This window comes from Cyprinus carpio, chromosome A21, assembly GCF_018340385.1.
Source record: "Cyprinus carpio isolate SPL01 chromosome A21, ASM1834038v1, whole genome shotgun sequence".
In the NCBI taxonomy this organism is placed as follows: Eukaryota; Metazoa; Chordata; class Actinopteri; order Cypriniformes; family Cyprinidae; genus Cyprinus; species Cyprinus carpio.
Genome location: NC_056592.1, coordinates 12,387,791 through 12,405,877, shown reverse-complemented (window position 1 = coordinate 12,405,877; position 18,087 = coordinate 12,387,791). Strand labels below are relative to the sequence as shown.

At 35.9% G+C, this 18,087-nt stretch overlaps 1 protein-coding gene across 4 annotated transcripts in view; it reads right to left on the bottom strand.

Annotated features, from left to right (window-relative positions):
• cadm1a (cell adhesion molecule 1a) overlaps window positions 1–18,087 on the bottom strand; it is a 244,744-nt gene that overhangs the window by 66,039 nt on the left and 160,618 nt on the right. For all 4 annotated transcript variants that reach the window (XM_042710882.1, XM_042710883.1, XM_042710884.1 and 1 more), the window contains exon 2: window positions 7,385–7,402. In XM_042710882.1, coding sequence (XP_042566816.1) covers window positions 7,385–7,402 — 18 coding nt within the window. The remainder of the gene's footprint in view (window positions 1–7,384; window positions 7,403–18,087) is intronic.

Genomic DNA, 18,087 nt, shown 5'->3' with positions numbered 1-18,087 from the left:
TTGAACTTTCGGAGCAGGATTTTCATTTGTGTGAACTTCCTTTTGAATGATTGCACACAGCGAAGAAAAATCACAAATGAGATTGCTATAATATCTGCTGAGTTTTAATGGAGATCAAATGGAGACTTCTGCTTAACGAGATTCAACTCAAGTCACCAGCAATCTCACATGTTCCCTGGACAGTTTCAGAAGAGATTTCAATGATGTCTCAAATTGTGCTCAGATCTGACAAGATACCTGCAATGAACTTTTTACCAGTAGTGCACACTTCAAGTTTAGTATGCATGCTTAGTATGTTAAAGGAATAGTTCACCCAAAATTAAAAATTCTGCTCATCACACAGAACTATTATATGACCTCAGAAGACCACTTTTATTGTACTTTTTAAGTATAATTAAAGGAGCAGTCAAATGAGAAACAACATCATTTTTATTTTTGGTTGAACTATCCTTCTAATTCTGACATTTTATCTGAATTAGCTATTAATGTCCCAATTAAGACCGGGTACATTCTGATATGAGAACACATTCTGCATATTGCCATGTCATTAATGCTGGTTTATTGTAGGCCCACAGGCTGTGTCTGATATCATTTGTTCAAAATCACTTTAAGCACATATGTGTTCTGATAACCAGCAGCTCTTATGGTAAACTCAACACTGGCGTTACATCACTGTGCCCTTCCATCTGTGAAAGGAGACCTCCAGACACACGTGCCAACATCCTATTTTAAACTCAGTCACCCTTGTTAAAAAAGACCAGCTTGTTATTTAGATGATGTTTTTTTGATGATGCTTTACTAATTAGGCCAGTTAAATAACTAAGACCTGAAAATAATGAAATGCTTAAAGTTATTGTAGTGTTTTAGTAAAATGCTAGTTTTTCACACTAGATGCACAGAATTCAGTGTCAAATTTTATGAAACATGGACAAATTTACCAAATGTTCTTAAGAGAATCAAGCTTAAGTGGAATAAGATAAGCCTTCAGTAGTGACTCTCGCAGATGCTTTTGTGATATTTCTGCTAAATAATTCACAGACATCACTTGGCTTAATTCAATTAAGTGACGTTTTGCTTTATTGAATGATCAACCAATTCACAATAATAAATAAATAAATAAAAAATTGAGAGAGCTGATTGTACTCTAATTTTACAATTTATCTAATATCAGATTTTTTAAATATATCTGATCTTTTTTTTTATTTTATATTTAAAATGATATATCCCAGAGTCATTATTATGCAAAAACAACAAATAATTCCAGTTAAGTGCAGCTGTACTATCAGCCTAAAAGCACCAAGAGAACGCATTTAATGCAAATATTATAGCTGTATAAGTTCCATTGATGCACCTGTGAGAGTTTCCCAGCTTTGTTGTGTTTAATTACGAAAAATATCGGCTTGTTTAACAGGCAGGGTTTTAGATGGCATGTTTGTATACATTTTTTAACTTTATAATTCTTATATTTATTGTGTGCTAATAATTCTAATTTAACCCTTATTGGATGGGTTTGCTGTATAACTGAATTGCCCCCTTGGGGACTAATAAAGATATCTGAATCTGAATCTGAATCTGAATGTGTAAAGCAAACTTCTGCTGCTTTCTCTTTAGAACAAACCGGGAGTAAATTCCCTCAAAGGCTCAGCAAGCCCCTCAGCCACAAAGACCCCCTCCCACTCTCTTCATACGTTGAGCAGCCGTGAAGCGTTCACACAAACGTATGGATAAGTAAATTGTGATGATACTAGTGCTAATGAAGGGTAAAATGCTGGTTGGATGGGAGCAGCAGTGGAATGTGGCATGTGGGAAGGGATGGATGGCAGCCTGATGCTAAATGCGTCAGAGAGTCGACGGGGGCGGGGCGCAGCACCAGAGGCCTTGCCACCCCTGCTCGCTCATTTGGAAATCTCTCTCAGCAGAGGGAGAGGAAGAAAGGACTTCTGCTGCTGTGACTGAGTCTCAACGGCAATGGATAAACAAATACCATTTTTCCAGCAAAATGTTGCTGGTGAAAAGTCGCTCAGAGACGATTATATAACTGACTGCTGGAACATAAGTTGTCCACAAAAAAAAAAAATCTTCATATGTCTTCAGTGTCTTCATATGACAAGCCAACTTTGATGCGCTATTTTAAAATATATAATTAAACTATATTATATTTCTATGTCTTCTAAATATCATATATATAAACTAAATCCTAAATATTATTATAAATAATATTTACACAACAACAATAAAAATATCATCATTATTAATATTTATAATTGCATATATAAATAGTTAAATATTTTAAATATTATAAGAGAGGGAATACAATCCATGGTTATCAATTCATAAATGATATTCGTAGTTTAGGGTCAATACAATTGTATTATTATTATTATTATTATTTTTTTTTTTTTTTTTTTTTTTTTATAAACTATTTCTTATTCAGCAAGGATGCATTAAATTGATCAAAAGGACCAAAGTTACTTATAATGTTACAAAAGATTTTGGTTTCAAATATATGTTGTTCTTCTTAACTTTCTAATCATCAAAGAATTCAAAGGATTCAATCACAGGAATAAATATTAGAATAGAAGTTATTTTAAACTGTAATATTATTTCACAATATTACTGTTTTTACTGGATTTGTGATCAAATAAATGCAACTTTAAAGACCATAAGAGACTTTCAAAAACATTTAAAAAATAGTTAATGTAATTTTTTATATGGACAGTGGAAATAAAGGGGCAGACGCTGCTGTGCAACATGGCTGCGCTTAGAAACAGGATACACGCCACTTTAAGAAGTTTATAATAGGAGTGATCTACTTCTATGTCAGCCCTGCCAGACTAAGCTGTTGCTTTTAAAACTTTACTTGAAATGGATATTATTACACCATATTGATGGGAAAAGGCCATAAGAAGACCAGATAAACAAAAGACCAGAGAGAAAGAGATGAAAGAAGGGACAAAAACCAAAAGAAAGCAGGTAAGAGAATCACAGAAGAAGAGCAGAGACCTGCCTTGCCCTCTCTCTCTCTCTTCCTTTCCCTGCGTTCCTCCTCTCAGCACGACGGTGCACCGTGAGGACCTCCAGCACCTGTCCCTCACTCTGAAATCAGTGAGCTGTGCCGGAGTCACATGGCCTCTCCTCGCCATCCATCGAAATATGACATCCTTGAGCTGAGATTGCGCGGGCAGTTTGGTGTGTATTTTGCATTGTCTCTGAGCGGGCGTCCTGATCTAGGCAACGTCTGTGCACACAAGGATAAGAATCCCTATGCAGGCGGAAGGAGATTAACTGCCCTCTGCCTCTCACATTTTCCTTTATCGATCGCCACAGATTAAAAAAAATAAATAAATCAATAAAATCCTCACATGCATTCACTAAGATGACATCACAGCCAAAGAGGTAGAACAAGGAGTCCTTGTGGCAGAGCCACGTCCTTGAGGTCAGAGGAGGCAGCGCAGACACAAAGAGAGGAAGACAGAGATGAAGAGCTTTGCTTTCCCCTAGCAGCTAACATTAAAGTCAAATGAAATCACAAATGGGAGAATTCACTTTGAGTTCATGCTTGTTAGCTTTGAGGATGCCTATATACCCTACAGGTCAAAAGTTTGGGATCAGAATGATTTTTAATGTTTTTTACAGGAGTTTCTTCTGCTCATCAAGGCTGCATTTATTTGGTCAAAAATACAAGAAAAAAATTATATTGTGAAATATTATGATGATGTAAAATAAGGTTTTTCTATTTTAATATACAGTACATTAAAATCTAATTTATTCCTGTGATGCAAAGCTGAATATACAGCATCATTACTCCAGTCTTCAGTGTCACATGATCCTTCAGAAATCATTCAAATATGCTGATTTATTATCAGTGCTGGAAACTGTTGTGCTGCTTAATATTATTTTGGAACCTGTGATACTTTTTTCAGGATTCTTTGATGAATAAAAATTTAAAAAGAAGAGCATTAATTTAAAATAGAAATCTTTTCTAACAATATACATACACTAGTTTGGGGTCAGTGAATTTTTATTCTTTCTTTCTTTTTTTTGAAAGAAATTCAAACTTTTATTCAGCAAGGATGTGTTAAATTGTTAAGAAGTGATAGCAAAGATTTCTATTGTTAGAAAAGATTTCTATTTTAAATAAATGCTGTTCTTTTTAACTTTTTTATTCATCAAAGAATCCTGAAAAAGTATCGCAGTTTCCAAAAAAAATATTTTGCAGCACAACAGTTGCAAACATTGATAATTCTAATAATAAATCAGCATATTAGAATGATTTCTGAAGGAAATGTAATGGCTGATGGAAACTCAGCTTTGCATCACAGAAATAAATTATACTTTAAAGGATATTAAAATAGAATCCATTATTTTATTTTGTAAGATTACTGTTTTTTCTTTTTCTGTATTTTTGATCAAATAAATGCAGCCTTGATGAGCATAAGAGACTTCTTTAAAAAACATTACAAGTCTTACTGATCCCAAACATTTGAATGGCAGTGTACATACTAACATAATCATAAAAGATAACTAAATTAATCTTTAATACGCATTTAAAATGAAATGTCTTTCTGTTCAGGGAAATGCACTAAAATATAAATGACTCATCCTGCACTGCATAGACTGTTGTCCAATCAAATGCTCTATATAATAACAATGTCTCTCCCCTTAAATTATAAACACCACCTGAAACTGACTAGAAAGTAGTAAACTTTGCCCATGGCACACTTTTTAGGAAAATACAATTAGATTATAATACATTTTTACAATTAGCTCACAACTAACCAATAATAAAATGGTTAATTTAATATTAAAAATCTATCTATCTATCTATCTATCTATCTATCTATCTATCTATCTATCTATCTATACTATCTATCCATCTATCTATCTATCTATCTGCACACTATCTATAGGCATCCATCCAAAATCCATCCATCCACACATCCACATGCACACACACACAAAATATGTTACACACACACACACACACACACACACACATTACATATATATATATATATATATATATATATCACACACACACACACACACACACACACACACACACACACACACACACACTGCATTTCTGCAGTTAATAGGCTCTTTTCGAAAAAAAAAAAGGGGGGGGGGGGCTGGGGGTTGAGTTGTCAATGTAAGGTGAAGGCAAAACATTGGAGACATCACTGTTGCATTATGGGCATGTTTTATTTATTTATTTTTTGCTTTGTGCTAATGTGTTTAGCTAGCACAGATCTTCTGGATCATTTTACAGTAATTTCACAAGAGCCAGCTAACACAATAACAGGAGCATCATCAGCATGGCCCCTTTTCAGTATTAATGGTGAGTATATGTCTTTGGCAAGAGCGTTCTGTTTACAAGCAGAGTTGGAGGAGAAAGAGGGCGAGAGAGAGAGAGAGAGAGAGAGAGAGAGAGAGAGAGAGAATGTGGCATAAACCAAGCAGAAGGCAATGAAGGACTGGGGTCCTTAACAAGGACTGGGATTCATCCAATCCCCCTTGGGAGTGTCTTCTTCAGCTCACTTCTAATTTATACCCATACAAATAACTTGGCTTCGATTAATAACTGAAACGCAAGGCAAAAAAATGCAGTGCCTCTGCCAAGTGCAGCATGTGTGTCTGAAAGAGGAAGCATTTCTCCTGTGCCTCAGCATGTTTGGGCTGATAGACTGAGGTGGAGTGTGTTGATTGTAAGGGGATTCTTTGTAGTGTGGTGTTGGGTTGTTGGCTGTAGTTGCTGGCCGTAATACTGTCTATCTGAATCATCGCCCCCTTTTAGCTCTGGAGCTGGGCGGATGTCTAGTTTTCCCTTCTAATGTGGCCTGACACTCAAAAAGAAGCATCATTCCTCCCTCTGTGCTTATGAGAGTACATTAGGACAGGGACGATTTAGTAGGGGATAAATAAGGGTGTCTGTGAATGTCTTTAATGGCTTTAGATTAAAAAAGAACCAATATAGAAACTCTTGACAACACAGTAGCCAATAATTATTTTTATATTACGCCCAATAGCAAATACTAAGGCTGATATTATAAATCAAAATAGTTTTTTTTATATTATGAATTATAATTTATTCTTTGTGTGATGTTGTAAATAATAAGTGGTTATAATAATGTTAATAAACAAATAAATAAACAACCAATGATATTATCTACTTACAGTATTGGCCTGGTACATTTTTATATATATATTTTTTTATAATTATTATTATTTTTATTTTTATTGGTATTGTAGTTTTCATATTACATATGATTTCAAATTGGTGTTACAAAGAACATTGTTCTGCAAACCTACCAAGGAACTGCTGTCACAGATACAATTTAACACAGCATTATTAGCATACATATTCAAATGTTATTTGAACAGATCCAGATTAAATTAAAAAAATAAATTAATAAAAATAAAACACTAAATAGCTAAAATAGCTGATACCAATATAGTCACTAGTATATCAAACATTTATATTTTCAACGTAATTAAACCATCTTTAATATGTAATTAAACCTCTATGTGTATGTGATTCAAAACAGAATGTTCTTGAAGTTTTGGTAAGGTAATTAAAAAGTCATCAAACATTCATCAGTGAATTATAGTGTGCATTATATCTATTTCAAAACTTCCAATCAACACAAATTCAAAGGTTAGAAGTATAAGCAGATACTTATCAAAGAAAAGGAATTCGTACTTGTTGCAATGGATGGAATAAGACTTTGCAAACATGATACCATTTTATCACTATGAGCATTTATGGTGCTTTTGTGTGCAACCTCTCTAAACTAAACTAGTAATATAATGTCCTTTACACAGTATAAAAGAAAAAATATAAAATATTCTCATATCTTGAACCCATGCTTGACTTCAATGAGCCTTAGCAAAAAAAATGTAAAAAAGGCAAGACATAAAATGAGGAAGACCTGAGAGGTGCTGGCGAGACATTGATGGAGTGGAGAGTTTGAGTACGGTTTACCAAATGACTTATTTTACTGCCCTCCTTCAAAACACATTCCCCACATTTGAAGAGGAAATGATTGCATATCTGAAGTAAATGTGCTCTGTGAAAATGGAGAAATTCAACTGGATGAGACACCGGAGAGAATGAGGCGTAATTTCTGTCCTGAAAGGTGAGAGATGGATGATGTTAGAAGGGAAGAGGAAGATTGAGTGCTGGAGAGATACAGCACCTGTAACGGTGGAGGTTGAGAGAGAAGTAGTCAGTGAGTGAGAGGCTGAAGAAAGGCGAGATGGTTTTGGTTATGACCAGCACTGCTAGCTGTAAAGGACAAGCTATTTGGGAAATGAAAAAAAAAAAAAAAAAAAAAAAAAAAAAACACTAACATGAACACAAGAGGTAAAAGGGAAGGCATACCTGGGAACTGAGCAGCTCCTGTGTAAAAGGGGGAGAAGAAAAGAGAAAATAATTAGGAGGAAGACTTTCACCAATAGACGACCTCCAAAGTTTCATGCAGTCAGAGGAAAGAAAAACAGCACATTTAAAAATGGTAGATAAATTATCTTCCAAGGTCACAGTGAATTCTAAAAACAAAAAACAAAACAAAACAAAAAAACACGTGTTTCCCATACATTGATTCATTGATCACACAATATCAACACTGACCTCCACAAATGGATTTTCCAAAAAGCTTTCACTTTTTTGAATAAACATGAGCTCTGCACATTTCAAAGTCAAAACGCAGTGCAGGAGTTTTTATATGAATGTATATTTGAAGGGAACTGACTGTCTTTAGAAAAGTTTTGATGGCATTTTTATTTAATCTTTCCTATAATGCCTGATAAAGCAGCGTTTAAGAGTCAAGCGCTGCTTTGTTTACAGCCCTTAATCGCTATTTCTGCCGCTCTTAAAGCACCTCCTGCTGCCAGAGAATGAATGTGCATTTTCAATAAGTATATTTGCTGTTTCATATATAGCCTATATTTATCCTGGGAGAAGTGCCGGCACATATAGAGTGTAAATCTGTGGGAAACTGTATATAATATAATATAATATAATATAATATAATATATATAATATAATATAATATAATATAATATAATATAATATAATATAATATAATATAATATAATATAATATAATATAATATAATATACAACAGTTGATTCTGGTCCTCAAATCTGATTGGCTGAGAGGTCTTTCCAACCATAAGATACTCATTCAATATTGCCATGGGAACTGTTTCACTGTTTGTATCACTCCGCTTGCAGCATTTCTCACAGCGAGTGCTATGGCGAATGTCCAAATGTAATCTTATAAATACTACCGTTGTTGTGTCACAAATTTTAGTTTTAAGAGTTTTTTTTAGGCGATAATGTAGTTGCTTATATTTCAAATATGTGATTTGTTAATAAAGATAGTGCCTATTTGAAAATCTTCTTCAAAGTTTTTGGAGATGTAAAACAGAATATTAATTCAAATTCATCCACTTTAAAGCACTTGAGAGAGAGAGAGAAAAAAACTCATTAATTGACTCACTTAGATTCCTTATTAAACGTTTAGGAGTTATGTAACATGGCTGATACAAACAAACTTTCAACAATCTTTCAAACTTTCAACAATCTGACTGTCCACTTCATCTTGAGCAGCCATTAAAAACAGAAACACAAAATCCTCATGAATATAACAATAAGAAACAGGAGGGAGAAATTCATCATCAGGTCCCCGGCAGAACATTGCTTTAACTCGTTCAGTGCTTTCTCGTGACATGGCATCCAGTGAAACTTCATTAATTGCAAAATGTCAACAGCACCTGGTCTTGAGCTCATCTACTGTATCTGCAGCTAAGGCCCCAAATCAGAAGCTTAGCTAATGCACCGCCTCTGGTACCCGCATAACAATTTTAAAAAGCACTTAGAGCTGACATGGCTTTATGAAACTGCAATGAGTCAGAGTCTGATTAGAAAAACAATTTTCTTATTAGCATTTTCACCAAATTTTCTTCTTAGCTAATGTGCTAATTAGCATTCCTCTTCTGGGACTCAATGCAAAGCCATTGAAGATGGATATTTGTGCCTCAGCTTTGCTCAGAGCGTCTGCATGTCAATTGAATTTAAACAACATTAGAGAAAGTACACAGAAATCCATGCAAATATCCATGGGTGACCATGGGATAAATCATCCCTCAGTACCAAACAAAACTCTTCAAACCCGGCCGCTTGCAACAAGACCCTCGAGGCAAGATCTAAATATACCTCACAAAGCTTTGCATAGTCCTATAAAACAGGTTTGTGCCCACTAGAATCCCTTAATCAAGACAATGTTGACTATAGTTGGAAACTATCCCGGTCTAAGCTGCAGGTCTTTTTTTAGTAGAGTAGATTGGTAGAGATTTGTGCCGTGAGAGAATACAGTGTGCCTTCTTTTGGATTTGTATCATGATTTGGTTGAGAGTCACAGGGGACTGGGGCCACCCTTGAATTTAGACCCATGGAACACAGGCCACACGAATAGGGTTATCCATGTTAAGTAAATGTCAGCCATCAGAATAACTCTGCATTGGCTTTTCAGCCCTGGACTTTGCTTGGCCCCTGACCGGAGAGCTAAGGGACTGCCCAGTTCGTGTCACACTCTCTCCCCTTCTCTTCAGGTGAGGTTAAAATCTCTGACCAGTGCAATGCATTAAACATGAGTTCTCCCACTTGAGAGACGCTCCCTACTCCAAAATGATAGGGACATTAACTTTGGGGTCAGCATGCATGAGCTGCATTAATGAACCCTTGTGTCTCGCTTTACGTGCGCACCAACCCGAGAGCACTTCACATAGTCAAAAGCTTGAAAGCAAGGCATGTTTTAAAAATATGCTGTCATAATAATATTGATATTATAATTCTTTGTTTATTTTTACACTTTTGTCCAAAGCAACTTACAAACAATGAATACAACAATTTATTTATTTTAAATTCTAAAATAAATCAACTATTTATTCCTTGTGGTGGTGCATTATATTATTATTATTAATAATTATTAATTAATTAATTTCTTTTGTGGCAGTCCTAAGCACTAAAATAAATAAACAAACAGTTTATCTAAAACAACAACTAATAATAATATTAATAGATATAATATATTAATTATATATTTAATTATATATATTTAATAATCATTGTTATATATTATTTTTTAATAGATATTTAATAATAATTTATCTAATAAAGCAATCCTTAAGCCAAACTGGTGGATTTGAGACATGACCTTACACTACAGCTCAGTTCTGGCCAGCTGCCTCACAAACAGGTTTCCAAAGAATCATTGTCCTCATCAAAACATAGAAACCTGCTGCTTGGGAAGTATTGAATTAAACATGATAAGTGCTCCCATTAAAGCACAATTATCAATAATCTGCAAGTGTGAACAAGAGAAAAGCTTTTTCCAGCTAAAAATGTCACTGGACAAAAACTGTCGGACTCATGGGCTTCAGAGTCAGAGACAAAGTGCAAGTGTTTCTAAGGATCAAGTCTTTGTCCTATCAGGCTGCTTTAGTCAGAGAGGATTGAAGTGTGTGTGTACCTGAGCCATAATAGGGAGGGATTTATTGTCTGTCTGCCGGGCGGTGATTAGACACCGCTGCTGCCACTCTGATAAGCCTCGCTGATGGGAATAGACACTCCAGTGTCCTAAAACCACCTTGGAGGAGCCAGAGAGAGAGGTCACATCTGGCTGATCCAATCCAACCATCCGTCTCTGACTTTGAAGTGACTTTTGAGGTTTACTTAAACTTTGGGGACACTTATAACTTCTTCAGAGGAGTGAGGCTCATTAGGCAAATAAAGGAATTATAGCCCAAATATTTTATAATTCGAGATCCAGCACAGGTCTGTTTTCATAGATTAATTTCCTTCTGCTTTGGGCAATCCAGCACTGTTTTCTGACATTACACAGAACACTCATGAGAAGATTCAATGTGGGCAGCCAGAAATGTGTGCCAGCTAACCTGCCATGAACAGTTTGATATTTTCAAAAATTCTTTAAAAACTGCCTGCTGATTTTTCATGCTGGTCAGAACTGCCATGGTTTAACTAAAGGATATGCAAAACTACGTTTGAGATAAGTTTGTGCGAAGAGTTTCACACTAATTAAAAAAAAAAAGGATAAATAAATAAAAATAAAAATTCTATATAAAAAATATCACCCCACACAACAACAACAACTGCTACTATTATAACTTGAACCTTTCCAAATATATGAATTAGCATAAGTCAATATTTTTTAAATGAACATTAATTCATTACACTACCATTCAATACAATACTTTTTTTAAATACGGAAATGAATGATGTTATTCAGCAAGGATGCATTAAATAAAAAAAAATAAAAAAATCTTAATATTAATATAATTCTAAAACAAATCAAATTAATTATTCATTTGTTTTGTGTGTTATAATTTTTTTATATAACAATAACAACAAAATAACTATTCAGTGGCAGTGATTTGATAAGAGAACTACAACAAATAAACAAACAAACAAATATTAGTTTACATTATAATAATATATTTCAATTATATAAAATATTTTAATATATCACAATGACCATTAGGCAAAAGACTTCTTTCAAAAACATTAAATAACATTTTTTGTTTTCTTTTTGTTTTCGTAAATTTAGTAAATATATTATGTTTTTTGTGTTGTTTGTCAGTTATAATGGATGGCAAACCAGGATATGTCTTTCAGGAGTTGACATGTCAACAGGCCATGAAAGTTTAAGCATTCAGAGCACTGACGGAGTACTGTGAGCAGATGTACATACTCACAGACATGCAGCTTCCAGCCTGACCTGCTGAGCCTTCATGTAATTAAAAGGTTAGGAGAGCAGAGTCATATTTTCATCTCAAAAGGGATTTGATGGAAAGGGCAGGGTTGTGTGGCCTAGCACGATCCACACAACACACAGATTGACCTTCACATCCATGTCTTTCTGAACAGCATCCCAAAGAGACCAATTGAACGCCTCTATGCCACACACCAGGAGGCCACAAGGATTGTGATGTTATTTTATTTTTTTATAGACAATCTGTTTAGAAATCCTTGAAAATGGTGAGGTGATTTTTATTTTTGTTACTTTTTGAGAAGATCTCTAAATGAAGGTAAAAATGACAGAACAGAAAAGAAGAAGGACAATGATAAGACCTAAATACCAACAATGCTGCTATTAGACGTTCGAAAGCAGATCTGACTGTTACAGCTGTGTCGGTGAAAATAACTTCAGACGAAAGGAATCAGAACGGGGGCGAGACAGAGAGCTGATACAGCAAAGGGACAGTTGGGGTGGACACAGACGAGACCTAGAGACCAGAAAGGGAATGCTACCATTAATTTTGAATGAGAGGCACAGATCTCCAGTAATTGCTATCTGATAGCACACCCAGCAACTCTTCAATCTCAGGGCATTTCTCTGTGGGATCACCTGAGGTAAAGTGACCCCTCATAACTTAGAAGTCACACCATTTACGAAGGACCCCATGAAATCACAACAAAAACCTTGAGGCCATCTAAATGCTAGTGTACTCAAACAGCCGTTCTCCTTCAGGAAAACAGACCTAAAGTACTGACGACTCATGATGCATGACACAAATATTCACCCAACCAAATGCTCCCTGGAATGAACAAATGTGAAGTAACTAAGGCATATTGGCGATTTCTTTTAAAAAGAGACAAGCTGTTTGAAACGTTCTGTTTTGATAGGAAATGTGTCAAAATAGTTGCCCACAAGGCTGTATGACAGTAGAAACTGAACTTATTGCAAATATGAATGGTGAATGGACTCTTCCTTAACTAATTAGAACTGAGCAAGAGCAGTGAGCAGTGTTACTTCCTGCTGTTCACAAATCGCCAACATTTTGATGGGAATGTAAGTCACGTAATTTGAGTAAGGGTCCTTCAACCAAAACAAATAAATAACAAATAAATAATTAATTTTGTTGTGAATGTGAGTATTCAGTACTTTTTAGTACTGGTTCTTAAATTAAAAATTAGTGAACGGAAAGGTCAGTGTTCTGGAAAGAAAAGGTTATAATCATAACACATACTAAAATGAAAAACAAACATTTTAAATGTTGGCTTCTTCAAAACAGACAAGGACAAGGTAATTTTTTGGTCTCTGTGGCCTACACTTTGCCAGAAATAAGAGACACATTTAGGGTTGCTGCAGTGAGATTTGCAGTGCAATTTGCTGCTATCATGCTTTCTGGATGTGAGAGAAATGGGCTTTTTAAAGGTTTCTGAGTCTTTAGAATTGGACTCCATCTTTGCCACTTACTCGAAATGTTGTGCTTTCTGCTATTAGACTGTAAGGTTACTCCAATGTGAGCAAGAGAGACAGTCTGACTGCACTTGCAGTACAGCTTGTATACAGTTAAATTTCACCTAAAAAAAATAAAAAAATAAAAAAAAGAACATTCTGTCATCATTTATACACCCCCATGTTGTACCAAACCTGTATGACTTGCTTTCTTCTGTGGAACACAAAAGATGAATTTTTGAAAAAAAAAAGAAAAGAAAAAAGAAAAGAAAGTCAAACAGATTTAGAATGAGATGATTTTGAGTGAATTATTACTTTGTTGTGTATCATTTTAATTGTGTTTTTTTACATTGATTTTTTTGTCAACAATTTTATTGTCAAGAAGATCATATCTGGTGTTTTTACACAGTTATGTCAATCTTGATTTTTGGTATGTGATGTTTGACTTTGGAGGGAGCTATCTATTTAGTGTGTAAGTGTATGTAAAGATGTCCTGCTGCTCATTATGGCTGGTTATGACATGGTATAGAAGTGTTGAGATCAAAATATGGGAACTGTTGGTGAAAGGATGAATGGTTGATATAGAGATTAACATTTAAAACATTCTCACGATATTCTGACGCTACAGTGATTACGCTTGGTTGCCGACAGACTACACATTGAATTTAGCCTGTCTGTCTCCCTCCCTTATTCTGTGTCTGCCTTTGTTGGTTTTTCTCCCCCTCGCTCTAAGGTCTAGCTTTTTACTTAATTAAATCAGCCAAACCCTCATATCAGATATTCTTTAACGGAATACTAAAGAATATCCATTCCCTAATGCCATTATAGCGAGCAGAGGGCAGGCAGATGCTTTAATCCCTGGATAAGCCTACACAAAAGAAAGAGAGGCCGCCAGTCTGCCATTAGCCACATATTTGCTCCTGGGCTGGGAACACTAACCTGAAGCACGAATTCTGCGCCACTGACAGATATGACAGGCTCTCCCTGGGATGCTCACCAGATGAAAAACTCCCTTTTTCTGTAGTTGCAGAGGAATGACTGATGTTTTGACATGGCACAGTGGTGCCCCCATTTACCATGCTTCTACTTCTCCATACCACATTGGTTGTGGCAAAATGTGGCCAAAGCACTGATACCCGTCCTGAAAAAAGAAAGAAAAAGAATACTGTGCACTCAGAAAACAGGACTGAATTGTGTTCTCTTTTGCGTCATCGTGCTTTTCAAATGTTTCCATATGGCTGCTCTTCTCTTACTCCCAGATATTCACATCTTTGAACATTGTGCAGCAAGTGTATGCTAGCTTGTTACAGTTAAATGTTCAAATGTACGCATCTAACCTCCTAACCACGCATGAGATCTGACTGGATCTCTTCCCAAATCATCCCTCCCTAACATTTTCATCTCGTTTTTATTCATTGACGAAAATGTCAATAGATTTTCTTAGATTTTGTCATCCAAAATGTGTTTTATTTTTGTTATAGTCTCGTTTTCGTCGGTGAACAAAAATATTGTTGATGAACATTATGAAGAAAATTATTCGTCAACAAATTGAAAGGCGTCGTGACATGAAAAACGAAATTTCCTTTGATCTTTTGACATAGAAGATGTCTTTAAATGCTCAATACATTCATAACTTCTTCCTCATCATCAATAAAAAAGCATTTATGTAACAACCCTCAGAAAACAGCTCGTTTGGATCCGAGGTGCAGGGTGACATCACAGGGGAGCAGTCGTTTGCATATGACGCCTCCAGAGCAAGAAAACAACACCTATTTTTATATCATCAAGGGCACCTCAGTCGTGGTATTGCCGGCCCGAGACTCAAACCCACAACCTTAAGGTGCAGGGTGACAACTCTCTAACCACTAGTGACGATTATTCCCCCACATTTGTAGGTATATTACAACAATGCCCAATTATTGTGGTTTTTTTTTTTGATTTCAAAAATAACTATATGACAGAATGTTTCATTTAAGTGGTTACAGTTTCTACATCATTTTAATAATGCCCATAGTATTTAGGTTTGATTTAAAAATAAATATGACAGAATGTTTCATTTAATGGCACAGTTTAACATCATTTTATTAGTTATACTGTGTCAAAGGTGCACATATTACTGTGGTGGGCCTTTATAACTTTCGATAAACTAATTAATCATCTAACTAACGAGATTAGGAAAACTGTGTTATAAGGTCTATTGAGCCAAAAGTGCCCTTATTACAGTGGTATTGTATTGTGAGATAGTTGCCAATATAAAGTCCTATTTTGTGCATCACAGTAAGTAGTTTGTCGAAATCTATTTGACTTAAGTAAGTTGCTTTTTAGAAAGCTGTAGCGGGGAAGATAAAAGTATGCACATGGGTAGATGCCCTAGAAAGCACAAGTGTATTCCACTCTCACAGCCCATCTATGTGGTTGGGCGCCTGGCTATATGGAAAACCCTACTGAGCCTCAGGCCCATTACGGTTGCTCCCGACAACCCTGGCATAATCTTCTCATTTGCAAGGTCATCGCAAATCATTATACAGTAGGGTTCCATTCCTCCGACATAAATACATGACCCCAGGGATCTGCTTGGCCCACTCTTCCCTGTCTCTCTTCCTCAATCACCCGCTTTCCTACCTCTCTCCACATTCTTTATATGAGTCTAGAAAAGCGTGTAATTAAATCTGCAGAGATTGCATGAGCAAGAACAAGCGATGCAGTCAGGCAGAATATGTGCATTCCTGTAAAGTGGGAAAAACAGAGGCACAATGAAAGACAGAAAGGAAGTTTACTCTGTATCTGAAAAGGCAAAAGAGACATTCTCGCAGCTGCAATGCACACACGGAAGGGTTTTTCCCACTGCGAAGAGTGAAAGGATGTTTACTCTTTTTCTGAAAAGGCAAAAGAGACATTCTCGCACATATTGCGTTTCTGCTCATCTCAAGTCCTCAAAAATCCCCTGTAGAAAAATATAGCGTGCCAAAAGTGATGAAGCATTTGTACAAATTCCATAGTCTACAAAATATGTCTTAAGATGCGCAAGGGAGGAATAAGCTGTGAACGAGGCGACTTGCTTCAGTGATTTGTAAACAAAGCAAGTATATGTTCATCGGTTTAAATGAAAAACAAAAAAAAAAGATCGTTAGGAAGGTTGCACAGACATCCTTTCCATCCCGGGAGTCAGTGATGCAGATGGGATGGCAGTGTGCTCTGCCTATAAAATCGCCTTAGGTTCCTGTAGCACTTATATAAGTATTTCGGAGCTCTGCAGGGAGCGCGTACAGAGCATCGAAGAACACAACAGCTCCAAAGGCTGACAATGCACTGTTTTTAGAGTCCCATAAATAATTAACAACAATGCGAACAATTTCCATTAAAATGGAGGATGCTCTGAATTGATGTCTTATATATTCTTTGGCATTTGGTAATACCTCCTGCTGTTTTGGTATCATGGTTCCTGTGGTGCCTTTGAACTCCAGAGTCCATCTGTTACATTTCTATTCCTAAAACTGTCTGATGGGACAACACAATATCCCTTCCTGAGGCTTTGAGCTATATTTTTCCTATTTGTTTCCCTCATTCAGAAGGGTGAGAGAGAGAGAGATATGTTGTGTATGCTTGCTGGAAAAGGGGCAGCTGCTCCTTTAGGAGCCATCATTCATCATCCTCTCATATGGTCTTCATCTCCTCCTGCTGCACTCAAGACTAAAACACATTTACCTAAAAGGATTTCTGCAAGCTAAGGTGCTAAAGCCCAACTTCGTAGGGGTAGAAACTAGGGATGCCACAATTCTCAATATAATATTGAACTATTCGGTATGACGTCCACTGTTTTTCATAAGGCACGTTTGTTTTTTGTTTTTGTATTTTTTGTGTGTTTTTTGTGTGTGTATGTGCTGTTGTGGAAACGCCTCCCCACTTATAACGTGCATTTGAAATAGAAACGCCTCCCCACTTATAACGTGCATTTGAAATAGCTACACAAGCGTAATTATGCGGAGTAGTTTTCTACTCCCACAACAAGACGAGTGTTTCTTTTGTGATCTGGTGTGGCTTCTTATCACAGAATGAGGCACAAAACATATTAAACCATCGATTAGGGACTACAAATATACTTAATTATACCAACAAAACAAAACCATATATTATGCAGTCGTGTGTTTATTGTCTTCATGTTTGATCATAACAAGCATTTCTATCATTTTTCTTCAGTTACAGCGATAGCTGGATGCCTTTGTCCATAATAGTGATTTTCTGGAGCATCATCAGTTCTATTACTTCTGTGATGCATATGTTGCATGATGTATGAATGAAACAAACATTACATCTGTCTATAGCGCTCAATAACAGCCAATCCATCCTATTTTGGGTAAAAACAGGAAAAATAAAACTTCCCTAAAAAAAAAGTTTGAAGTAGACATGATAATGTATGCTTTTCTCCAGTGTATAGTGTTTTTTCTAATTTGTTTTAAAAATCGCATTTTAAATTGCTAATCGCAAAAAACACTCTAATGTGCCAAGCGATCAGAACTCAAGTGAAAACTGTGGTTAAAAAACTGAGGTATGTATTGAACCGTGGGCTAACGGTATTGTTGCATCCCAAGTAGAAACCCAACAGCATGCATCTGGACACTTGACCCAAACTTTCCACATTGTGTGATGAACTGCTGATGCAGTATTGTTGTCAAATGTATTTAGAGTGGGTGCCTGAAACAACGGAAATTAATTGTCAGCTGTTGTTTAAACCGCCCCAAGTTTTCAATTAATCTACTGACATTTAGCTACAAAAGAACTGATTAAGGAGAAAAGGTTACATTGGAGCTGAAGCTTTCCAG